This window comes from Brugia malayi, assembly GCF_000002995.4.
Source record: "Brugia malayi strain FR3 genome assembly, contig: Bm_v4_Chr4_scaffold_001, whole genome shotgun sequence".
NCBI classification, from domain to species: Eukaryota; Metazoa; Nematoda; class Chromadorea; order Rhabditida; family Onchocercidae; genus Brugia; species Brugia malayi.
The window spans coordinates 11,575,515-11,603,361 of NW_025062478.1; the positions used below are offsets into that span (position 1 = coordinate 11,575,515).

The 27,847-nt window shown below is 19.0% G+C and overlaps 2 protein-coding genes across 2 annotated transcripts; one reads left to right on the plus strand and one right to left on the minus strand.

Moving 5' to 3' along the window:
* Positions 1-571: 571 nt before the first annotated feature.
* Bm7031 (Protein-tyrosine phosphatase containing protein) lies at positions 572-6,966 on the minus strand (the record flags this gene model as incomplete). Its single annotated transcript, XM_043082470.1, has 10 exons — positions 572-787; positions 2,217-2,445; positions 2,574-2,755; positions 3,707-3,878; positions 4,441-4,615; positions 4,890-5,001; positions 5,202-5,220; positions 5,443-5,491; positions 6,275-6,341; positions 6,949-6,966. 10 exons carry the CDS (start codon positions 6,964-6,966, stop codon positions 572-574), a joined length of 1,239 nt encoding a protein of 412 aa, XP_042938404.1.
* Positions 6,967-25,563: 18,597 nt separating this feature from the next.
* On the plus strand, positions 25,564-27,575 carry Bm6057 (Uncharacterized protein; the record flags this gene model as incomplete). Its single annotated transcript, XM_043082471.1, has 4 exons — positions 25,564-25,591; positions 26,108-26,259; positions 26,412-26,588; positions 27,309-27,575. 4 exons carry the CDS (start codon positions 25,564-25,566, stop codon positions 27,573-27,575), a joined length of 624 nt encoding a protein of 207 aa, XP_042938405.1.
* Positions 27,576-27,847: the final 272 nt, after the last annotated feature.

A 27,847-nucleotide genomic window follows, 5' to 3' on the forward strand; every position in this document is an offset into this window, starting at 1 on the left:
ATCAAAATACATCGTTAATTTTAAATTATCATTGTCACTCTTCCTCAATCATTTCTTATTAAACATTTTCTTGTTTTGATTTTATTTGCTATCATTCATTCAAAAATTTATCATTGATTGAAATTAAATTCATCAAAAATTACTACTAATTAATTTAAAATATTTTTTTTTAATATTAAAATTTCTTTATTTTTTCTAAAGAAAAACTTTTTCTTTTCACCAAATTTAAGTATTAATAATTTAAATGATTAATGTTGCATTTTAACATCCAAATTAGCAATTAATAATTTTTGTAGCAATTAGTAATTTTTAACATTAATAAAATTTAATAATAACAATTAGTAATTTCTATTAGTAGCAAAATTGAATAATTAATTATTATTTTTTTTTTAAAAAAATTTTCTGTATTATGTAAATTTACAAAGAAAAAAAACGATTAAATTTTTTTTTAGTATAATTTAAATTTATTAAAAAGATTCTTTTTCTTCTTTTTTCAAATAGATATACGAACAATTCTTTAGTAATGAGATCACATGTATTACTGATACTGATAACACTTATCATTATTTGATTACGTAGAATTACTTGCTTGTTGCTTATCTTTTGTTAAACGTTCATTAAATTTTTTCAAATATCTTTCGTAGTCACGTCGAAACCGTCGTGTCAGTGTATCGTGTGGCAATGATTTGAAGGTATGCATATACTCAATCAGACAAATGTGTATGAATATGTACTGTAATACTGACTGCACCGAATGTAGTCGTTGGTGACGAATCTCTTTGACAATCTATAGCGATAATTATTAATTAATTAATTAGTTAATTAGCTACTAATTATCATTGTAATTATATCGCTATTGATTATCATTGTATAATTGCTATTATTGTCATTATTATTATATCAATATTTATTATTATCATTGTACAATTGTTATTATCATTATATCACTATTATTGTATATTGTTGTCATTGTATAATTGTTATTATTATTAGTATTGTTATTATTATTATATCACTATTATTGTATATTATTATCATTGTACAATTGTTATTATTATTAGTAGTATTGTTATTATCATTATATCACTATTATTGTATATTGTTGTCATTGTATAATTGTTATTATTATTAGTATTGTTATTATTATTATATCACTATTATTGTATATTATTGTCATTGTATAATTGTTATTATTATTAGTATTGTTATTATCATTATATCACTATTATTGTATATTATTGTCATTGTATAATTGTTATTATTATTAGTATTGTTATTATTATTATATCACTATTATTGTATATTATTATTATGTCACTATTAATTATTATTTATTACTATTGTTATTATTGTTGTTATTTGTTATTATTATTATAATCATTATTATTACTATTGTATATTATTATATTACTATTAATTACGATTCATTACTATCGTTATTATTGTCATTATTTGTTATTATTATTATTATATCACTATTACTGTGTATTATTATTATATCACTGTTAATTGTTATTATTATCATTATTATTATTAATAGTAGTATTCTTAATGAACAATTATTATTATTATTATTATTTAAATTGCCATGGTGACAATAATTTTTGAAACAAACAGTTGGGTGTGGAAATAAATTTAAAATGTTTTTTTATATGTATATAATCAGATCACTCGATTTTATCATATTATTAATACTCTGATTTGATAAATGTTTATCACTAATTTAGATTATATTTGTCGTTCTTTTTTTTTTCTTTTGTTTCATTTGTATTTACAAAAAAAAAAAAAAAAAAAAGACTTCATTTTATTGCTAAATTAAATGAAAAATAATTTGAAGAAATAAAAATTATAAAAAATGAAATGATAATTAATCAAAAATTAATATTTATTTGTAACACAAACAATCTAAATTAGTGATATGAGATAAATGTTCTATTTGAATTTCCTTTGATTTATTGTTTTTATATCAATTTAATCATTTATATATATATATATATATATATATATAAATTAATATATAATAAATGTAAAATTAGTAATTAATCGTATTTTATTAAATAATTGCTCTTAAAAAAGAAAGAAAAAATTATTTTATTTGCATTAAATAATTAAAAAACATTTTTTTTTTTGGAAAATGGAGCTTTTTTTGTTTGTTTGTTTGAAAGATTATTTTATAAATAATATACAAAGATTAGTTTAACATTAAAATAACTAACATCAGGCGGAGAAACAGTGCCTTCTTCATTAAGTCGATCAATGGCATAATCAACGGCGCAAAGTGTACCTGTTCGACCGATACCAGCCGAACAATGTACGACAATTGGTCCTTTTTCATTTAGTATTTTTAGTTTTGTAATTAATGCAACTATTGGTGCACCGGAACGTGGTGATGAACGATCCGGCCAATTTAGCAATCTATAGTGATATACCTGATGTGTATCACCTCTGTAATACCTTCATAATAATAATTAAAATTAAAGTAAAACATTTTTTTTTTCTTTTTTAAAATATAATTCAAATTAAAAAAAAAAAAAAAAGATTAATTAAGAAATTGATGAAATTATTAATCGTACTCTAATCGTACGCTCATTATTTGACAGGTAATTGAATCTAAATGTTGGCCATCTCTTTCATTTTTCACAGTAATTCCACCATATCGAACTTTTTCACCAGTTGTTAAAGGATAATATTCGGCGCATTTTGATTCGCCATCTTCGATAAAATCGCATAACATTACAATTGCTTTTACTTCTTCCTTAAAAAAAATTTTTTTTTTTAAAGGTAAAAATGTAGAAAAGAAGAAAAAAAAAAAAAGGATAAAATGTGAAGAAATTATTGTTATACCAAAAATGTTTTCAAGAAATATTTCTTCTTTATTAATATTTTTATAATTGTAAACTTATTTTAAAAAAGAATTATGTAAAAAGTAAACAAATGAAATGATAATTTGTCATTACTAAGTAAAGTAATTTATAAAGTTAGTTTTAAAAAAATACCAAATGTACTAAAAAAAAAAAAAAAAAAAAATTGTGTGTTTAAATGAATGATTCAATATATCGATTACATTTTATAGCTCATTTCATTTATTTAGTGACTTTACCCTATTAATTTGCTTTTTAACAAATTGCTGCATACTTTTACCCACACACGTAACACGTACCCATTCAGAAAATATATGTTTACACTTAGATAATTATGAAAATATACGCGTAACGGATAATCCTACTTAAGAATACCCACAAAAGCACACGTATCTGTGTGCTTACCCAAGTGTCGACATATGCACCGACTTAGGTAACCAAATACCTACCTGCCAAAAGCCAAAGATATACCTAGCAAATATCCACGTATACACGCAGTTACACTTACCTAACCTACCAGAACCTACAGATACATCTACTTAGATACTCACGCATACTGCACCCATTCAGGCAGTCATACGTCTGGCACCAAAGTTCACAGATATACCATACCTACTGAAGTACCCACCTGTACACCTACTCAGGCAGTAGCCACACACGCACATACTTACCCACAGAATATACTTTCTCGGGCATCCAAGCGCTTATTGAGATATTTACACACACATACACGCATACACAGACACACACACATACACACATACAAATGCTGTATGCTTACATTCAATGGGTATTAATCCATCAATATTGAGAAAAATGTTAGAGTGAATTAATTTGACAAATACCTTAAAAATCATCCACCAGAAATCTTCGATAGTTTCTTCGAGTGGTCCTTGCGTACAAATGTATCGTCTACTAGCCGAGAGTTGAACCCAATTAGCATGAATGTAATCGTTGTTTCTTGGACGATCCTTCAGCACTACTCTCGTCTTATCGAGACACATCACATCGGTGTAACTTAAATTAGAAATATTATTACTAATTCAGGGATTACTTTATTTTAAGTTAAATTAATTCTAATTTATTAAAACTGTGATTTTTTGCAAGAATAAATTGAAATCAATAAATATTTTAAATTTTTACTCTTTTCGAATATAGTATTCTAATTACTTATTTTAAAAATAATATAAATTAGTATAATTAATTGTACTTAAAATGCATTTATTTATTTAATAGTATTTAGTTCATAAAGTGACTTTTTTTTTTTCAGATTAAATGTTATAATTAAAATTTTGTCAGTTATTTTATTGATAAAATTGCACAAATTTAGCTTAGGAACTATCTAATAAAATAATTACGAAAAGAAACAATTATTTTTATTTTATAAAAAGTAATTTAGATAACTTTATTTTACAGAATAATTTAAATAACTATTGAGAGTGATTTTATCACATAATATTTGTAAAGTTTTATTCTGCAAATCTTTTTATAACTTAATAAGATTTATTTGATTAAAGGAATACAAAAATTGTGATAATAATGATAATAATTTATAATCATTTTAATGATAACAATTAACCGATTTTTAGCAGGATGTCGATCAAACATAATCGTTGTAATCTCAGGTGGTAAAAATTTTCGAATAGTTGCAAAATCTTTCAATATCGGTCGTAAACCTCTACGACAAATGGTTCTAACACATTCAAAAGCATTATCACCAATTTTATCAGTAACTGCTATAGCATCTTTGTATGCTTAAAAATAAAATTTTTATCATTTTAATCAAAAAAAAAAGCTTATATTTTATTATATAAAACTTATTTATAAAGTTTGTAAATTTTGTAAACCTTTTTATAATTTAATACAATTCATATGATTAAACGAATTAAAAATTGTAATAAAATTAAAATGTCATTCTTAGAATTTCTGGTAATTAAATATATGTTTTAGATATTAATAAAATACTAAATTAAAATTTATTCTAATTAATTAAAATAATTTTAAGAAAGGGAAAAATTAATTGATTACCTGAATCAAGCTCAAAATCAACTTCTTTTACCGCTTCATCTTTAATATATGTTTTTCGTCTTTTTTCTTCCCCTTTTATACCACGTATTACTTTAAATCTTTCTCTTGATCTCTGAATTTAAATTAATTAATTTAAAATTTAATTTGATTCTAATAAATAATGCAATAATATTTTAATGCTTATAAATTGTTACAGTATTAACGATAATATTAATTTCAGCCAATTAATTAAATAATGGTATAAGAAGCATTAATAATTAGTTATTACTAATAAACATTACTTCTCTAAAAACAAAAAAACAAAAAACTTACACCTTTCCCTTTTCGTGTTCTGAAAAAATATTTGACTTTAATACTTTTTTTCAATTTTTATTCAACTAATTATAGAAGGTAATTAAAAAAAATTTTTGATAATAATACTTAAAATTAAATTCAAACTCTTTTTTTTTCAAAAAAAAAATTTGTTCAATTTCAATTTGAAAATTATGCACAAAAATGAGAGAAAAAATTAAAACGTTTATAAATTTATCAATGTTTACTGTAAAATACTTACAATACACGAATTTTTCGGCTTGGACGTTCGTAACTTGGACGTTCATTTACTATAAATTATTTAAATGTTTATATTTGTTCTAAAAGTATTTTTAATATTATTAACATTTTCATTTTTTCTCAATTTTTTTTTTTGTCAAATTTTTATATTTTTTCTAAAAATATTTTTGTTATTATCAATATATTATCAAATATTTATTATTTGTTATTACTAATTACTTTTGTTATTGTCTGTTTTTTTTCATTATTTTTTTATATTTATTATTATTAATTACTATTGTTATTGTCTGTTTTTATTACTACTAATATTTATTTATTCACTTATTGTTATTAATACTATCATTGCTATATTAATATCTGTTTATCAGTTATCACTATTATTACTGATCACTATCACTATTATTATCAAAATCATAATCTGGATTTTATTACTATGATAAGAAAAAAAAGGTGTAAATGATAATGAAATGATAAAAGAATATACAACCGAAAAAAAATTATTATTATTCTGTGCCTAATTTATTTTATGCAAATTGCTATTAGCATAAATATATCTATTAAAATTTGCGATTAAAATAAACAATTGTTATTGGTTTTGATGATAAAATATTCGATGAAAATAAGTAAACGTATATATTTGCATAAATAATTAAATAAAAAGATTATAAAATTTCAAATTCATTGCATTGTTATTGAATATTTCAGTTAAATTTATCTTTTATTTTTTAGTTATTTCATTAATATTTTTTGTTGCACTAAATAATTTTAAATAAATTTGGAATTCAAATAAGTATAGAATTAATGAATAATAGAATTAATTTTAATTAATATACCATCTTCTTCGCATGTAACCAATTCACTTCCGTCATCTTTCAATTGCTTCAGATGTCGCGTTTTAGTCTTTTTTATAAAAAAAAAATAAAGTCAAATTAATTTTCATAGTTTAAAAATTTTTTTTTTTAGATAAGAATTGACAATTAGTTAAACTGCATGAATGATTAATAATGAGGCAGGAATCACTGTGCCCAATTTTTTTTTTCCGTTTCCGGAAACTATTAAACGACAATAATTAATCAGTATATCACTGAGTACTGAATCAAATAATATTATTTATTTTTATGGATAGATAAATAAAAATTAGATATGTTAAGAGAATAAATTATGTAAATGGTAAATTTCCATTGAAAAAAAAAAAAAAACTTAAACTAATTTAGAATTTTTTTTTTTTTTTTTTTTTTTTTTGTTCAGAATAACTAAGGAAAAATCGAATGAATTTTTCGGATTATAGCAAATTGAGAAAGGCAAAATTTAATTTTTTGTTTCGAATAAACAACAAATTTTTATTTATATAAAAAAATAAAACGAAAAATGGAAGAGAAAGCAAAATTAAATTTCAATTTGTGATTAATTTTTGAAGTATTACTATCTAGTTATTACATGAATTATTTCATTGTTTGACTTGCAAAAATTTGAAAGTAATTTTTGTTAAAAATTTGAAAAATTTTACTTTACGCTTTTTATGCATTTTTGCTTAATAATAATGGCGGCCTGAAAATTGCAAAAATTTTTTTTTTTATTTTTCATTTGAAAATAATAATATTTACAATTTAATTTGAAATTAATTCTTTATTTATTTCCTTTTTTCCGCCCAAGTTTAAGCAATAAATATTATTATTTTCAAAAAAAAAATTTTATCACAATCAGTTTATTTGGTAATTTTTCTTTTTTCTAAAAACAACATTTAATATTTGTTTAATTAATCAAAAAATTCTTCCATTTTTTATTTTAATTATTTCATTTAAATTTAAAAAAATGAAATTTAGACAAAGAAAATGTGTGTTTTCTTATTATTTATGAATTCATAGTTATTTAAAAAAAAAAAATTAAATTAAATTAAATTAAAACAAAACAACGAATTAGCGATGACAAGGACAGACCGTTTGTTAAATTGAAAATAATATACAATGCAAAATGAAATATTTTTTTATAATATATAAAATTATGCAAAATTCTATGCATATTTTCTTTTTTTAATATGAATTATTCCTTTTTTTTTTTTTCTTTTGAATTCATTTAATTATTTATTTTAAATTTATTTCAATTTATTAATTCAATTTTTTTCTTCTTGTCTTACTCTTTTATTTCTTAATTCTTTTTAATTATTATCAATATTAGTAATCTATTATTGAATTAATTCAATAATTTCTTTTGATATATTTTAAATTATCATTTTATTATTTCATTAAAAAATTACTGACATAATAATCTAATTAAATTTTCCAACTCTTTTTTTTTTTACTCTTCCACTTTCTTTTCTTTCCCTCTCTCTCCCTCTCCTTCAAAATATTATTTAAATTATGAAAATATTATTAAAGTGTGGTAGATTAAAATATGGAAAAATTAAGAATGGAAATATTATTATTAATTATCAAAAGAAAAATCAAAAAAAAAATCAAAAAAAAAAATAATAATTTTTTATCACTAAAAATAAATTTAAATATTTACAAATAATCCTTGCAATTTTATATAAATATTTATTAATTTAGTAAACGAAAAAAAGTAGAATGAGAAAAAATGAGAATGTTTATTTAAATTTTCTAAATTTTCTCCTTTCAAAATTAGCATAATTTACTATTTATTACAATCGTTTCTTTCAAATTATAAAATTTTAAACATTTACAGCAAATTGATAAAATTAATTTAAAATATGAAATTGATAAATAATAATTTTAAAAAAGTATGGCAGTAAATGATTGAATAAAAATTATTGATAAAATGGAAGGAACGAAAAAAGAAAAATGCAAAGAAATGAAAAAGGAAAATAATTTATATTTCATTGAAAGGTCACAGTTTAGCTATGTTAAATGTTAAATATTATTAATGAATCAAAAAAAAAAAGTTTTTTTTAGTTTAATTTTTTTGCTAATTTTTTTTTATAAAAAGTTTTTGTTTTTTTTTTTTTTTTTTTTTTTTTCAAGAAAGATTTATAAAATAAAATATTTATCATCTAAACACATTTAATTTTTTTTTTTTTGATCTTTAAGGAAAAAATTGAAAAAAAAAAAAATGTCTGTGAAATTTTAAATGATAAAAAATGACAATTATTTGTCGTTTATTATAATTTTATGATTTAGTCATATTTTTTTTTTTTATTTTATATTTATGCAATCATAAATTTTCTTTCTTTTCTTTTCAATTTTTTTTTTAATTTTTTAAAAAAGAATGTTTTAGTGAAAGAAATATCATCAAGCATTTACGTTTGTTATTTTCTTTCTCTTTTTCTTATTTTATTTAATCAAAAAATTTTTGTAAATTAAAAAAAAATTAGCTTTTTTTTCTTTTGAGAATTCGCTTTCCTTTCCTATTTATTTAATCAATGGAAATGAAAAATGTTAAAAGTTTAATTTAAAAAAAAAAAACAAAAAAAAAAAGAAAGAATAAAAAAAAATTGTTCAAATAGATTTATAAAAATATTATAATTACTAAATTTAATTAGGCTTTAAAAGAATGAATTTAGGCTTTTTTCTTTTTCAACTTTTTTACTACAAGAATAAAAAGTAATTTATGATAAAATGGATTTAATAATTTGTAATAAATAATTTGAAATGAAATTTATTATTTTCAATTTCTTATTATTTAGATAATTGTATGCAACTTTAATTTAGTTTAAATGAATAGTTTTTGATTCAAATTTTTTCTGTTTTTTGTTTCAAAAAAAGTTAAACTTTCAAATTTTGATGAATTGAAAAAATTAAAAAAGGTAATTTTTTTTTTTTATTGAAAATTTTTATTAAAATAAGTATAAAATTAAAAATGTAATTTATTTGTCACAAATTTGTCACATTGAATTATTAGTAATACATTTTCAATTCAAATTTTAATCGTATAATTTTCATGTAAACAATATTATAATGAATGTTTAATATTCGTAAATAATTTTATGATAAATTACTTTCAAATTTTGTTTTAAATTGTTGTTTTTTTAATTTAATTTAATTTCTGCTCAGTTTAATTAATTTCTTTAAAAAATTTCAGATATAAATTTAATTAAATATTACTGTTTTCTTTTTTTTTTTGCTTCAAATGCTAATTTCAACAATAAAATTTTTTCACTTCTTCCTACAAAAATTATACTTTGACATTTTCCTCTGTTTTTAATTATTTTATTCAAATTAAAATTTTTTTGAAATTTGTATATTAAATTTAAAGAATATATAAAATTGTCGAAATTTTACAAGTTTTTGAGAATTTTAAAATCTTTGTTATACATTGCTAATTCGAAATTGTCATTATTAACAAAATTGCTTTTGCTAATTTTAGTACTAAACTAATTACAATTAGAAAAAAAGATTTAATCGGGTAAAATGCCATCTTATTTGTTTAAAATATTTATAACTAATATTATTATTATTGATTTCTTTTCAAAATTTAAAAATATCATTAATCATTGATAAATTTTGATCATTTATAATTTATTTTTCTTCAAGTATAAATGCTACAAATGTTAATTTTATTGTTTCTTTCTTTCCTTTTATGCTAATAATTTTCATAAAAATTCAAAAAAATAAAATAAATAAGAAAGTAAGCGCTAATTCATATATTTCATAATTACTTTCTAAATTTTAAAGTACATTTTATTACTTTATTGATAATTTTTTATTTTTTTTGTTTATCTTTCAATTATATTATTATTATTTGTTTCATTGATATTTTTAAACTTACTTTTTTTGCCAGCTTGCAAAATATGTTTAAACTTGCAAAATGCTTACTTTATTTTTTTTTTTTTTTTTTTTTTTTTGTTACAAAATAAAAATGAAAATATTTCAAAGAAAAATGAAACTTAAAACATGAAAGAAAGTATTTTGAAGAAGGAAGAAAGCATTGACGAAAAAATTATTTGTACTTTTGCAAAATTTAAATTTTTTGAAGAATTTTTGCAATGAAAAAAAAAAAAAAATAACATTTTAATTGCTTGCAGTAAGCTAAAAAGAAAAACTTAAAAGCATATAGTGGTTGATAAATTATTGTAAATGAAGGAATGAATAATAATGAAAAAGTAAATAAATTACTAATTGTTTCTTTTCAGTAAATAAATTAATTAAGATTAAGATAGCTTTCATGTCTTATCTTTAGTTACTGATAAGTGTTAAAAAATCCTCAATTTTATCAAAAAATATAATTAGCTAATTTTTTTTTTCAGCAATTAAATTCATTTTATTAGTCAATTGTTGAGTAATTGCATAAATTTTGATTAAAATCTTTGATAATATATGCAAATTTAGTCCTTAATTGTCCAAAAAATGATAAATGTTAGTTAGAATTAGCTTTCTGTTTGAAACAATTAGCATATGATATTACTAAAAGCTGAAAGATAGCTTTTATGTCTTAACTGATAAGCGTCAAGCAGTATTGCATCTTTAGTTACTGATAAGTGTTAAGCAGTATGTGTCTTTAGTTACTGATAAGCGTCAAGCAGTATTGCATCTTTAGTTACTGATAAGTGTTAAGCAGTATGTGCTTTTAGTTACTGATAAGTGTTAAGCAGTATGTACCTTTAGTTACTGATAAGTGTTAAGCAGTATGTACCTTTAGTTACTGATAAGTGTTAAGCAGTATGTGCTTTTAGTTACTGATAAGTGTTAAGCAGTATGTGTCTTTAGTTACTGATAAGTGTTAAGCAGTATGTATCTTTAGTTGTTCAAATGATCAATCAATAACGAAGAATTATTTAATGAAATTTGCAAAAAATTTTATCATATTCTTATCAATTAACAGAATTAATCATTTCATTCTTTTTTTTTTTTTTTTTTTTTTTTGTGAAAAGACAATTAATAATTAAATTGCAAAAAAAAAAAAAAAATTTCGTATGCAGTAAATAACAAAAGTTATTATTATCTGTTTAATAAAATCAATAATTAATTAATGTTTTTTTTTTAAATTTAAATTAAAATAACATAAATAATAATTTTCATTTTCTATCTTTTTTTTTCGTCATTTATATTTTTATAAATTTTGCTTTTTTTTTTTTTTTTATTTAAAGTTCAATGCAGTTTTGCTTCAACTGTAAGCAAACAATCAATGCATTCACTAATTTTTTTTTTTTTTATTTGTTCAAATTGCATTAAATTTTAAATCGTATTTTATTAATTTAATTTCTATTAATTTCCTATTTATTTGCACAGATGCAAACTTTTCAATGATTATATATCCATTATAAAAATGAAATAAAAAAAAAAAAGGAAATGAATTGAATGTACTTAACATTTGATAATATTTTATTTTGATCATTATTTTGCCATCATCAATCAATTTATGAATTTTTTTCTGATTATTTCATTTTATATATTTTTTTTTTTTTTTGGAAAATTTATGCTTTTTTTATGGGTAATTATTTAATTTAAATAAATAGTTAAATAGCAAAATTAATAAATAATAAATGTTGGAAATGAATGATACAATTTTATTTTGTTTTATGGTTTAAAAATTTGATTTTACATTTTATTGTATTAAATAAACATCGCTTATTGAATTTTTATTCTTTTTCTTTTTTAATTTTTTATTATTGCAAAAAAATTATTACTTTATTGTGCTAATAATATATAATAAGAATTTATTTTATTGATTATAAAAATTATCAGATATTAAGTAAATAAATTTTGAGATAATTTAATTCTATTACTGAAATATAATAATTGATTACAAAAAAAAAAGGAATTATTTATGATTTTGTCATTTCTTTGCTGTCATCATAATAACTTTTTCATTTTAATCGTTTAGAATAATCTAATTTGTTGTTACCTTGGTATTAAGTAAAATATACTTAATACTTATTAAGTAAAAAATATAAAGTTATTAAGTAAAATATAAAATTACAAAAATAGGAATCTAATAATAAATGCATTTTTAAATTTAGTATTGATTGTTGAATTTATTTATGCAATTATTATTTTTAATGCATTTTTAAATTTAGTATTTTAATGCATTTTAAAAAAATTTAATTGATTGTTGAATTTATTTATGCAATTATTATTTTTAATGCATTTTAAAATTTAGTATTTTAATGCATTTTAAAATTTAGTATTTTAATGCATTTTAAAAAAATTTAATTGATTGTTGAATTTATTTATGTAATTATTATTTTTTAATGCATTTTAAAATTTAGTATTGATTGTTGAAATTATTTATGCAATTAATACAAACCAAAATTAATTTATAAATTTAATGTAACATAAAAAAAAAAAAAAAAAATTTCTTTTTTCATTATTTATATTCTCATCAATAATAATTAACATAAAATTACTTTCAGTTTTAATATAATAAAATATTTTTTAATGTAAATAAAATATTTTGATAAAATATAAATGTGAAAATTTTCTCTCTCAGAATTTTAATATATACAGCAAATTAACAATTCAAATAAGCTTAATTTAAAAATTAAATAAAAAAAAACTTTGTAAGCTTCCATTTCTTATGTTTCTTCTTTTCTCATTTTATTCCATTCTTCTTATACCTCTCTCTCTCTCTCTTTCTTTCTCTCCCTCTCTCTCTCTCTCTCTCTCTCTCTTATTCTCAGATATAATTACATTGATTATTTCAAAGCTAAGTCATAAATTCTTCTTTTTTAAAAAAAAAATGCTACAAACTAAAATTGATTCACTTTTTTTGGTTTTTTCTTTTTTTTAAATTTTATTTCATTTCACTTCACTTTTTTTTTTTGAAATGTGACAAATATTTTAAAGAAAAAAAAAGTGGAAAAGAAAGAAAATTGATTAAAATTAATTATTTCTTTAAAAGAAATATCATTTTTTTTTCTCTAACTTTTTCTTTCTCTCTCATTAATTTAAATTAAATGCATTTATTACTAATTAAATTCAATAATTATTCAAGAAATATATAAAAGAAAGAAAAAAACTGATAAATAATGGAATATTATAAAAAAAAATTATAAAAATGAAAATAATATTAATATAACATCGATCTTTTATTTTACCTATTTTAAATTATTTATATTCTTTATTTATTGTTGTAGAAAACACAAAAAAAAAAAAACCAAAGAAAGAAGAATAAATAATTTAATTAATTTTAATATACTGATATATTCCAGTATATCAGTACTTGATGTTATCTATTCTGATATAATATATTTTTTTGGTGTATATTTTGGTACACATTTTAATTTCAGTATACATTTTAGTACACATTTTAATTTTTTTAGTATATATTTAATAAACATTTTAATTTTAGTATATATTTTAGTACACATTTCAATATGGTTAATATTAAAAAGTATATAACTTATTTTTTATATTTTATATAAAATATTTTTTATTGTTATATAATATTGTACAATTTGCGCCATTCAAATATAGCTGAAACAAAAGGAAAAAAAAAAAAAAGACGGAAGTAGTTAAAAAGTAAAATAAAAATTAATACGATGTAAGGGAAATGGAAAATTTTAAGCTTTAAATTACATTTTAATTGAATTTGCCATTAAGTTAACCTTTAGGTAATAATAAAAAGTAATGCAATCTTATTGACAATAAGTAATATTGCCGTGACATTTGTCACCAATTATCGTATTATTCACTTTTTTTTTTCACTTTTTTAACCACCTGTCATTGTACTGAAATATACTTTAAATATAAATAATAAGTAAGTAAATTTAATGATTTTTATTGATTATAAATATAAAATTCAATTTTATACTGCCTGATAACAATTAATTATTATTGGAATGTATTAAAATTAGAAATACTTAACTTTAAATTTAAATTTAATACATTTAAAATTTCAAGAAAATATTACAAAAACATAATTGTTGCAATTTTTTTTTTTTTTTTTTTGCAAAATAAAAATTAATAGCGGTATTTTTCCAAAATTTTTAACAATATAATGTTGTGAAACGTAAAGTAAGATAAAATTAATGGAAATATATTTATTGTTATAATAAAGTTTCCGGAAACATTTTTATCGTTTATTGAAATTAAATGCATTCATTTAATTCATCCAATAATTCCGGAATATGAAAGCACAAAACTGAAACATTCAAAGTTAATTTTTCCGTTTATTTGCTATTGTGTTGTTGTAATTTACATAAACAAGAATTTTGTTTAGAATTAAATGGAAATGTTTTAAAAATAAGTAAAAAAAAAATTATGCAATTTAATAATTTTCTTTCTAACTCACAAATTAGTTTAACAAATTTTATAAACAATTTCATATGATTTTAAATTTATACAATGAAAATTTTAATAACAAAATAGATTTTTTGTCAATTTGCGCCAATTTCCACTTTTTATTAAAAAAAATTACAATTTTATGCATATTACATTCATTTTATTTATGTTTATCTTTCTTTTATTAATGAATCTAATTAAAATAATAATTTAAATAAACTGAAAAATTATTGATTTAAGTTTTTGATAATTTTGGTACTTTAGAAACCATACATTTTTTGAAAAATGTATTTCAAATTATTGTACGAAAAATAAATTTTAATCATAGTATATTATTAGTTTCATATTTATCAACATGTGATAAATGATAATTTCATTTTTGATTGAATCATTCTTAATTCTAATCATTAACTTTTATTTTTTGAAATATACACTGATAACGAAAGAATGATTGTTAATGGAATAATATATTATCATATTGCTACATATTTAAACATTTTTTTTTTTTTTTAACAAATAATTTACAATCAAATAATGTAGCAAATATTTTTGTAAAAATATTTTTTACTTTTTATTTTTAATAAAAATTAATATAATCAAATTAAAATAACTTTCATCTTTTTGTTTTCCAAAAAATACATTTTTATTCAAAATAATAACATTTAGATTCAAAAAATAATATTTAGATTTTCGTAAGTAATTTTTTGTTAATTTACTTTTTTAATTTAAAAAGTTTCATTTTGCATTACTGAAAATTAAAAATGAAAAGAACAAAAAAAAAAAAAAAGAAGAAAAATTGATGATATATTCTCATTGTGCTGAAAAATAATTAAAAAGGAAACCAATTGAATTTCATTAATTAATTATAATATATTTATTCCAAAATTTATGCTAACATTTAGCATTCCAAAAAGAAAATAATGAAGAAAGAAGAAGCAAAGATCAATAAAAGATTTTTTTTTTTTAATTAAGCTTTTCATTATTACAATTCAAATATTGATTACAACACAGACAACAGAATAAAAAAAATTTCTATTTTAATGTTTTAGCAATTGTCATTCTGTTTGCTTCATTTTTGCTCTTTTGTTGTTTATTTATTTATTTTTTGCTTTCTTATAGATTTAATTAAAATCATTTTTAATTATAATTTATTTATTTTAAATATTAACTCAGTTTAAAAAAGGATATTATTTTATGAAATTAGTGGTATTACTTAATTATTTCTTTTTCTTTGACATAAAACTAAAAATAATGCCTACATTATAATTTTAATATATTTAATACAAAAATTAAAATATACACTTTTATCAAAAGAAAAAAAAATTACTTCTAAATTAATTGTTTTATATTATAAATGCTGCATACTTTTAATAATTTTAGTTTATATTTCAATTAATCAATCCATCGATTAATGGAATAATTACTTAATTTATTCTTTAATTAATAGAATTTATTTTTATATATTCAATTTGCAAAATTAGAATACAAAATAAATTTTTAATAAACTTAAATTATACTAAAATATCATAAATGATAATTTTGTTAATGCAAAATAAAAAAAAAAAGATTTTTTAAATTAATTTATTAATATGCGCTATTTTATTTTTCACTTTATTTCTTTGAAAGAAAAAAAAAATTTAAAACTTCTTAGTTCCTTTTTTTTTTTTAAATTTAAAAATTTTTCAATATCAATGATTAATGTTAGAGTTATCAGCACTATGCTCTGATAACTCAAATATTATTAATAGTTCTCATCAAAAAATAATTTTTATCAATTTATCAATTTAAAATCATAAAATAATAATTTGCATTGCATTTCTTTTTATTTTCTTTAAAAAGAAAAAAAAAAAAAAAACTATTTTATGATTGAAAATTAATTTAATATTTGCCCTTTTTTTTTTTTCTGATAATATTCGATGTGAAAATAAATGAATTTTAATACAAAAATTTAATTTAAAAAAAAATTTATAAATCAATCAAAATTTGAAAATTTTTTGCTAAAAATGAATTTCTTATTCACATTTTTTTTTTATTTTCATCAAAAAAAAAAAAAGAATTGGAATGAATAATTTCAGATAAATAAAACATGCAAAATGAAATGAAATGTAAAAGAATTTTTTTAAAAAAAAAAAAAAAAAACAAATAAATAAAAAAAAATAAAAAAAAGGAAGAAAGTGTTACTAAAAATTTGCTTCAAAATTAGCTCAAAGTAATAAATGAAATGGCAGAAAAAGAAAAAATAAAAAAACGAAAAATTTTATTTCATTTCAAAATTAATTGAAATTAATCCAGCAATTGTTGTCATTTAAATTTTAGATGATGAATGTGTTACACTTTAATCTATTGTCTTTATCATAGTTCCATTAAAATTCTAATCTTTTCTTTCTCCAAAAATTTTTTTTTGCAATTTTTTTTTTTTTTGTTTTAAAAAAATGCAAAAAATTTTCATTTTATTATTTCTTATATTTTATTAAAAATTATTATTTCTTATTGTTGCTACAAACATTTTTTTAAATATGTATTTTTTTTTTTTTAAAAAAAAATAAAAGTTTGTTTTTACTCTTAAAAATGTACCTTTTATCATATTATTATTTTCTTATACTAAAATATTATATATGTAAAATATAAATTTATAACTAAAATATAAATTTACTAAAATATTAAATTAAATTTTTTTTTTCAACTTTTGGAGATTTTCTTTTTTTTTTTTTTCAAGAAAAATAAAATATCAATTACATCTCGTCATTTTCTTGTGCTAATTAAGCATAATTTAAAAAAAGAAATTTTTTTTTTAAAAAAAAATCAATTATACACTTTATCCTATTATTATTATTATTATTATTATCACAGTGTTAAGTACAATTTCGGAAAGTTTTTGTTTTTTCTTTTGAAAAAATTCATTTAAATTTTATTTTATTATTTATTTTATTATGCATGATTTCTTTTAAAAATTTTTTTTGAAAAAAAAAAAAGTATGTTTACATTTTATTCATTTATCTTTTATCGCAGTGTTAAATGTGCGTCTTTTTTTTTAAAAAAAAAAAAAAAAAAAGGAAATTCTTTTTTTGTTTTTGAAGAAGTACTTTTATCATATTGTAAAGAGTTGTTTATAATAAATTTTTGATTAGAATAATTTCTTTTTTTGTTTTATTTTTTGGATTATTGAATTTGTGAATTTTTTTTTTTTTGGTTTTGTTTTTCTTCATCAATAAACTTTAATTTACTCTTTCCTCTTTTTTTGTCCTATTTTGTTCAAAAAAAAAAAAAAAATTGTATAAATAATTTATTTAATAATAGAAAAAAGAATTCATCAAAAAAAAAATTAATTCATTTTTTTCATTCAAATTTCATTTTTATTTTTCTCACTAATTAATTAATTAATTAATTTGAAAAAAATTATATGAATCTTAAAATGTTATATTCAAAATGATTAGCTAAATAATTGAAATTCACTCTTTTTTTTTTCATTTTCATTAAGCTTTTCTTTTTGTTTAATTTTCACTAATTAAAATTGTATCGCATTTTTTTAAAGGGAAAAAAAATTAATAATAAAATTAAATATACAAAATTTTAAGAGCAATTTTAACAACAACAACAATAACACGAACGACAATAACAACAACAACGACAACAATTAACAACAACAACAACGACAGTAACAACAAAATGCTTTTCAAATTACAAATTTCAATTTATTATTTTTTTTTTTTTTTTGTTTTATTTTCAATAGTTTTTAGTAATTTCTTAATTATTACTTATACAACAATACTTAATAATAATAATAATAATAAAAAGTTTTATATAATTTGAAATTTATCAAAATTTAAACAACATTTCTCTCTTTCCTCTCTCTCTCTCTCTTTCATCTTTCTCTCTCCCTTTTTCTCTGTCTCCTTCTCCCTCTCTCTCTCTCTCTCTTCTTTCTTGTTTTCTGCTCTTCTTCTTGCTGCAAAATTTCAATCCTAAATTATACTAACAATCCAAAAACTCGTTTTCCACTTCTTCAGCATATGCAAAATCAATTCATTCCCTTATAGCAGCTAGCTTATATATCTAAATGATATTTCCCTATGCTATCTCTTCCTCTCTATTAATTTTCTTATTTCAATTTTTCTTTTTTTTTTTTTTCAAAAATAAAAATTACAACAATTTATTTATATTTCATATTAAATACTATTAGTTAAATAAATTAAAATCAAAACTTTTTCATATTTCTAAATTATTTTTAAACTTTTTGCTTTAAAAAAAAAAAATTTACATTAATTATTATTATACAACAAAATAATTAATTAATTAATTAACTAATAATTTTACATCATAATTTTTTTCCTTCTTTTATTTTTCAAAAAAAGAAAAAATGTAGCAATAATTTTAGATTAATTAATGATTGATGAATGCATTGTTCTTTTTTTTTTTCATTTTTAGATTTTAGCTGAAAATTTTCAGCAATTATATCATATGATGATAATTAATTAATTAATTAATAACTCTAATGATTCTAAATTGAAAAATTTTTCTCTTATTTTGGGTTATTTTTGAAAAATTATGCCCAAAAATTGTAAAAATTATTTTTTTATTATAACTATTAAATAGTAAATAAAGCATTTACACTGCAATTTTTTCCAGTTTTTCGATTATTTTTCAATGTTTTAGCTGAAATAATAAATACATTATTTAATGTGGGAATTTTTCCTGTTTTTAATTATTTTTGAAATTTTTGCTTAAAAATTTCACAAATTTTATTTTGAAACTGCTGGCAAACCAATCAATCAATTGATTAGTCGAACTTTTTTAATTTCTAATTTTCTTTAAATTTGAATTTGTCGTCCTGAAATTGCGACAATCTTAATAATTCTAAAACTTTTCATCTTTTTTTTTTTAAAATTTTAGAAGCTTTCATCTAAAATTGCAACAATTATACCACATTTGTTGATTAAGTAATTAATTACAACTGAATGATTTAATTTTAGTGACAAACATTTTTTCTTTTTTCTCTTCATGCATTTTAATGAAAAAATTATTTTTTTAAAGATCATTCTTGTCATTACTATCATGTGCTTACAACTGGTTAATTAATTAATTAACTAATTAATTAATTAATTTTTAGATTAAAAAGAAAATATATCAAAAATTTTATTGATTAGCAATAAATGATAAATCTTACAAGCAAGCAATGATTATCAATTTTGCAAATCCCATTTAGTATTAATGATTGGAACTTAATTACAAATTAATTTTAATTTCTAAATTAAAATTAGTTTATAGAGATAGCAAGAAAGAATGAAAAAAAAAGTAATTATTAAATAGCATGATTAATTTTAAGAAATTTTGAAAAATGTTATAAAAATTTTTTACTTTGACATTTTATTTCTTTTTAAAAATTTGTTAGTGCGTAACGATTGTTTTAAAAAAAAAAAAAAAATTTCACTTCAAATTCTTTTTTTTCTTTCAAAATAATTTTTATCAGAAAAGTTTACATGCAGAATACATTGAAGTTTAGAAAAATTTTATTGATAAATCAATCGATAGATAAGAAAGATTTCAGTGATATAAATAGTTATCAATGATTGATCATTTGATTGTCATTTCAAGAATTTCTTCTAATTGTCATTGCAACAATTTCTTTTGATTGTCATCGCAAGAATTTATATTCTTCAATCTATTTATCATTCATTACCTGCTGTTATCACTAATATTACAAATCACCAATAATTGCTTTAATTTTACATTTTCATTATCAAAATTTTTTGAATAAAATTTTTGTAGCTTTTTTATCACTAATTTTGTGATAACAATTTTAGTAATAATTCGTGCTATCACTATCATCAATATTATTTAATCATTAATTATTATTAATTAACATTGTTCGTTTTTTTATTATTATCATTATTATTATTACTGTAATGACGCTGCTATTAGTAATTTTTGATAATAAAATGTGTTATATGACATTCGTAAATTATTCAAATAATCATATAAATTTTTAACTTATAAATTATTTTTAAAATTTATCAAATTTTATATTTCATTATTAGATTTCATTTGTTTTAAAATGAAATAAAATTGTTTGAGAAAGACATTGATAGAAGAAATATAGATGTGAAAAAAAAAAAAAAAAAAAAAAAATTAGAATAATTCAACGAGGATGTTAAATTGCATTTAACATTACTTCCAAATGCATAGCTAAATTCTTAGCTTAAATTCTTAGCCTAAAAGTTCCTTAGCTTAATGCAATCTTTTCTTTCTGAAAGCATTAACAAAAGCCATTAATAATAATACTTTGTTTTTTATTTTTGTCCTATTTCAATGACTTATTTGTCATATATTTTAATATTAGCATCAAAATTAATTGAATCTTAAAATAAGTATTTAATTACATTTCCTCACATTTTTTTTTTTTTTTGATAAATTTGTTTCATTATTTTTTATTTTATTTTTTTTTTTTTTTTTTGAAAATGAAAGAAAAAAAAAGTGCAAAAGATATCTTAAAATTCTTAAAATTTTTATTTGAATATTTTACATAATGCAAAAATTTTTTTTTTTTTTATTGTTGAAACTAGCAATAAAGTAATTATTTTATATTTATTTGAAGTCTAAAAAGAAAAGAAAAGAAAAGGAAAAGTAAAAGTAAAAGTGCATTACATAGAATGACCTTTTTACTTTTTCCGCCTTTTTTTTTTTCGCATTCATATTTTATTAAGCAAAAAAAAAAGTTAACCGGAAGAGCTAACATCAATTCATCCATCATTTTTACTTTCTTAATTGCTACTATTTCATAGAAAATGTAGCAATTATTTTTTTCATACGTTGTATGTGCTTGTCTGTACGTGTGTGTATGTGTGTGTGTACGTGTATGTGTAATGTGCATGTGTGTGTATACGTGTATGTGTAATGTGTATGTGTGTGTATACGTGTATGTGTAATGTGTATGTGTATTTGCTCATTTCGTATATTGAAATTTTCTCGTAAAAAAAATGTTATATCAAATTGTCACAACCAATGTGACAGCTTTGCTAAGGAAATTAAAGTCGCAACCAATGTGACAGCTTTGCTAAGGAAATTAAAGTCGCAACCAATGTGACAGCTTTGCTAAGGAAATTAAAGTCGCAACCAATGTGACAGCTTTGCTAAGGAAATTAAAGTCGCAACCAATGTGACAGCTTTGCTAAGGAAATTAAAGTCGCAACCAATGTGACAGCTTTGCTAAGGAAATTTATTGCTTTTTGTTTGTTTAGTAAATTTATTGAATTAATATTCAAACAAATAAATTTACTAAACATTTTCATTTTAATTTAAAAGAAAAAAAAAACGCAATTTATTCATTTTAAATGTTTATTTGTTAAAAAATAAAATAATTTATTAAAATTACACTCTTCATTCTCGTTTGTTTTTTTTTTTTTTTTCATTTTTACTTTTTATTTATTTTGAATATTTTACTAAATTGAATTGAATGTTTCATTTAAAAAAAAAAAAAAAAGGAAAAGAATTAGTTGAATTTTATAAGAAAAAAAGGTGGAAAAAAAAAATGAAAATATATGCATTTTATTTTTATTCTTTTTCTTCAAAAATTTGCTGAACAAAAATTATTTATTTCTATTAGAAAAAAGAAAAAAAAAAAAAAAAAGGAAAAAGGAAAAAAGAAAAACAGAAATAACAATAAAATGTAATATGATTGATTCATGCGAAAAATTTTTTATAAATTTGTTTTATTTTTTTATTGATGATTTAATCATCAATGATGAATCATTATTGAAATAATAAATATTCAAACTTATATTAGGTATAAAATTTTGATTATTAAATAGGAAATGATTGATTGATATTATTAAGGTAAATAAGAAAAAAGGATGCTAACAAAAAAAAAAAGAAAATACTAATAAAATAAGAATAAAATATTAATGTGATAATTTATAAATGTAAAAATGGAAAAATATTAGAAAATATTATATTAATTTAAAACAAATAAATCTAAAACGTAATATGCAAATTACTATATTAATTTATAAAATAAATAATTGAAATACGTAATATGTAGGTGGAAATAAATAGATAATTAAATTTGAATAAAACATATAATTAATTGACGTATATGAACGAGTAAATTAATTAAGTATAATAAATTTAGATAAGTAATGTTTAATTAAATAACTGAGAAGGATTGAGAATTTTTCATACATATTCGCATCATATAATTTTATCTAAAAAATAATCTTTGATATTTCAAACTAAAATATTTTCATTTGATATCATAAAAATGAATTCTTTTATATTATAGCTATTATATTCTACCAAAAAAAAGTGCTAATTTTTTTTTTTAAAATTATTATTTATTTTGATATTTCCGATATGATTTTTTATTGATTTGAAAAACAAAAAAAAAAAAAAAAATAAAATAAACGTTTAAATTCCATCAAATTTCAATGTAAACTAGGAATGATAAGAAAAAGTGAAACTTTTTTCTCCTTTTTTTTCTTTTGCTAAAATAAAAAGAAAAATTTTAAAACAAAAAAAAAGAAACAAAAATTTTAAGTTTTACATTTCTTTGAACTAATTTCTTCCTAGATTATTCATACATTTTTATTTATAATGATAAGATTAATTGACAAAATTATCATTTTATATGTTATTACTGCTAATTATACTATAATTATTATAAAAATAATTATTATTATTAGTATAACAATTTCACTAAAATACGAAAAAAGAAAAAGAAAATGAAATTGCTTGAGTGATGTCATTAGTTGATGCTAAAATTTTCAAAAATAATCACAAAATTATCCGAAATATTAGCAACAATAATTGGAAACAAACAGAAAAGGAAAATGAATTTCAAATTTAAAATTTAAATAAAAATTTGAGTATTAATAGAAAATTTCTTTTTTCTTTTTATAACTGATCAACAGATATATGATGCATTATCATCTCTTATCATCTTGTTTTTATCACTAAAAATAACATTTCATTTCCTCTTCATCCTTTAATTCCCTTCGTTTTTCTCTTTTTTTTTTCTTTGCCTCAATTTTCCCACAAATTAAACAATCCATCTTTTTTTTTTTTGTCAACAAGCATTTGTTATGTTAAAGTTAAAATTTGTTTTTTATTTTTACATTTTATTTTAGTTAAAAAAAAAAATCATTTTTTTCAATTTTTCAATTTTATTAATTTAATGATTAATTTTAAATTTGAATGTAAATAATTGTAACATTCAGAGTTGAAGATTTTTATATGTTATTAATTAAATGATTCATTAGATATGTCGATTTGAACTAAATTTTCAAATGCATTTAATTCTGCTAAATTTATACAACTATTCTCTTTCTTTTTGCTTCTTTTTTGCTTTCATTTTATTTCGCTCTTTTTTTTTTCTGAAATTTAAAATTATTATAGTTTTATTCCTTTAAATGACAAATGTATTAGCAGACATAATGATTGCAACAAAATTAGAAAAATGCATTTAATTTCATCAATTTTAATAATGTTCCTTTTTTTTTTTTTTTTGTATCCAATCTTTCTTTTTTTGATTTTAAAATTATTTCATTTTAATTTTGTTAAGTGCATGGTTCATAGAAGTATATCGTTTTATGCATATAAATAAGCACTTTCAATTTTAAATTTTTTTTGAATAAATAAAAACATTTTTTAAAAAAAAAGATTAAAAAAATTTTTATATATTTAAAATTGATAATAGCAATTTTTAATTAAATGTTCAATTATTATTATAAATTAAAATAATTTGCAGCAATTATTGGTCATATTTTTGAAAACAAATCAAATATTTGTTTATTTTTCTTTTTCTTTTTTTTTCATTTCCTTGGAATTCATTTTATGATTTGTTTGTTTTTCTTGTATATATTACAAATCATTTTAATAATTAATTAATAAGGAGGAGAGAAAAATTAAGTTTCAATTTTTATTTTTATCTTTCTCTCTCTCTCTTCTTTTTTTTTTAAATAAACTTTAAAACAACTTTTGCCTCATTTATCTCTTTCCCTCTCTTCCTTTTTTCTTTCTTCTCTCTCTCCCATTTCTCTCTTTTTTTTTTCTCTTTGTTTCTTACTTTAAAAATGATTTCTCTAACAATTTTGCTTATTTTAAACAAAATTTTTTTATATATTAAATTGTGGATTTAAAAGAAAAAAAAAAGGTAAGAAATATGCTTTATTTGAATTTATTTGAAATGTTTTTTTCTTTTTTTTTCAGATGCCATCATTGAAAGAATTTTTTGAGAACAATGTGCATCGATTGCAACGACGAATTGGTGGTGAAACATTAATTTTATCATTAAAAAAGAAAAAATCATCAACAATTTATTCCGGAAAATCTTATCAATTTACTGATGAAATATGGTATATTTCTTTTTATCAGTACAATAATGTACTGTGAAATATAATTTATTCATTGATTGATTAAATTAACAGTTTGCTTTCTCTCTTTTCTTTTTTTTTTGCATAAAAATAATCGTTGTTTATTATTTAATTAATATTATTATATTAAAACCAACATTCCCATTATCGTTATCATAATTGTAATCATTACCATTATCATAATCATCATTGCCATTATAATAATTATTATACTAATTATTGCCATTAATTATTATTATCATTAGACCAATTATTATTATTATTAATCATTATACCAATTTTTATTAATTATTATTAGTATTAACAATGGTTTATTTATAATTATAATTTAATTAATATTATCATTATTGGTATTACTGTTAATAATTTAAAAAATGTAAAATGTTAATTTTTTTTTTTTTTGTTTTCTTCATAAAAGTAAATTATTTTTTCTTCTTTTTTTAAAGGAATACTATATTTGCTCAGTGTTCACCATTTGATTTATATTTGTGGCGTCGTGTAAACAAAAATTTTAAACGTTTAATTGATAGTCGTTTTAATAATATCCTTTATTTATACGCTGATCGAAGGAATATTGCTTCAATGCTAGGCCAAGAAAGTATTAATGATGGTTGGTATTTGTTGTATTTGCAAATTTTAATTTAACAAACTTTAATTTAATTAAATTTTAACTTATTATCAATTAAATTATTTATAAGAATTTTAGAAATCATAAAAAGAATATATCAATTTTTCTATCATAACTGTTGTATATCAGAATTACAATGTTTACAGAGTAAAACAAAACAATTACAATGTTTACTGGAATAAACAACAAATAAAACAAAATAAAATAATCAAACAAATAAAAATTAAACTCATTTAGGATTTTTGATTATAAATTTTAGTTTTATCAAATTTTCTTAATTGTATTTTTTTCTTTTATTCTACTTATTTGTTGCATTTTTAATAATTATTCAAAAACAATAGAAGAATTGATTACTTTTTATCCTTTCTTAAATTAATTTCTGTCATCAAATAAATTAATTGAATTTCAAAATATATAAATAAACAATAAACTTATTTAAGTATTTTTATTAAACTTTTTTATTTTGCTAATTTTTAAATAAATTAAAAACTTATTTAGGTAATTTTTATCGACATCATAGTGCGCAAATATTGCTAAGCTTAGACACTCATAGTGCTATGTTTATTGTTCATGAAAGATGGACACCAAAAGATATCAGTAAATTATTTCAAGCAATTCAACTATTAGCACCATCAATACGAAATGTTTCGGTAAATATATCAAATTAATTTTATTATTTTATAAAGAAATTATTGTTTATAACTAATATTTATTATTGTTATTGCTATTATTATCATTATTATTATTATTACTTTATTGTTATCATTTATTATCATCATTATTATTGATTATTATTAATCAGCTTGATATGGGAATTGTTGAATTGATCACGGCTGGCTTATCAAGCATGGATTTTAATCGATGGCACACTTTTCAATGTTATTTGAAAACGTTAGAGGGACAAGCTGCTGAAGATTCTGTACATGTACAGTGTATACCATCTACCTGTCAAAAGACATTTTTTCCAAATGTTACTGAGGTTATTATTTATTAATTAATTTAGTAATTAATTCATTTATTTATTATCGAATATAATTATATTCGATTTTGATTTCAATATTTCCTTATTATTATTATTATTATGTTATTGCTTATTATTACTGTTATTGCTTATTATTACTGTTAATGCTTATTATTACTGTTATAATTACGATTACTCTTATTATTACTATTATTATTATCATCATTATTATTATTATAATCGCAATATTTTTAAAAAGTTATTATCACTACAATAATAATATATTAATAATATAAGCTTACATGGAAATAAAATCTGGTTTTCTTTTTTTTATTTTTCATTATTTTTATTAAATTGGTGATATGTGTATTTAAAATCTTGTTTATATTCGAAAAAAAAAATTTTTTTTTTTAACTGAAAAATTGAACTCTTTTTCACTTAAAAAATTATCCGTATTAAATGTTGAAAATATTTTGATTAAATTAATTCTTAAACCAAAAAAAAAATCATTTTTTTTTCGTTTTTTTTCAAAATAAAAAACAAATGTCATATTAATTAATTTTGTAATAATTGAAAATAGTTTTTTAATTATAAAATGAAAGCAATTAATCAATTAATACTGCAATGTTAACCAATTAATTTTATTTTTTTGATTAATTTTACATCTTTTTTCTTTCATAACAAAATTTTTTTAGTAAATAAAAAAAGAAAAAGAAAAAAAAAGAAAAACATTTTCAGTTTACGGTTCAAATTGGTGAGCGTGACTATTCGGCATTAACACGTTTGATGGATTATTCGGTTGATGCTCAAACACTTTTTTCGCTTGATAAAATTGAGCTTTTTCGTGTACATTTCATTTCTACCACTGAAACACAATTACGTGGTTCGTGTTTTACGCAAGAAGAACGTTTTTCCAGGAAGCGAACATCGAAACATTTGCAAAATTTCAAAAAATGGATTGGAACGACTAATTTAGGTGAACGATACTGTCAACAGTACTCATAATTACTCATAAAATTATTAATAGCACTCATAATTACTCGTAAAATTATCAATAGTACTCATAATTACTCATAAAATTATCAATAGTACTCATAATTACTCATAAAATTATCAACAGTACTCATAATTACTCATCAATATACCTTTTTTTTTCAAAAAAAAAAAAGGAATTTAAAAAAGGAAAAAAAATTATTTCCTTATCTTTTATCATTTTTTATATCTTTATTAATTAATAACTTACAGCAATTTATTTACTTTTTATCTTTTTATTTTGA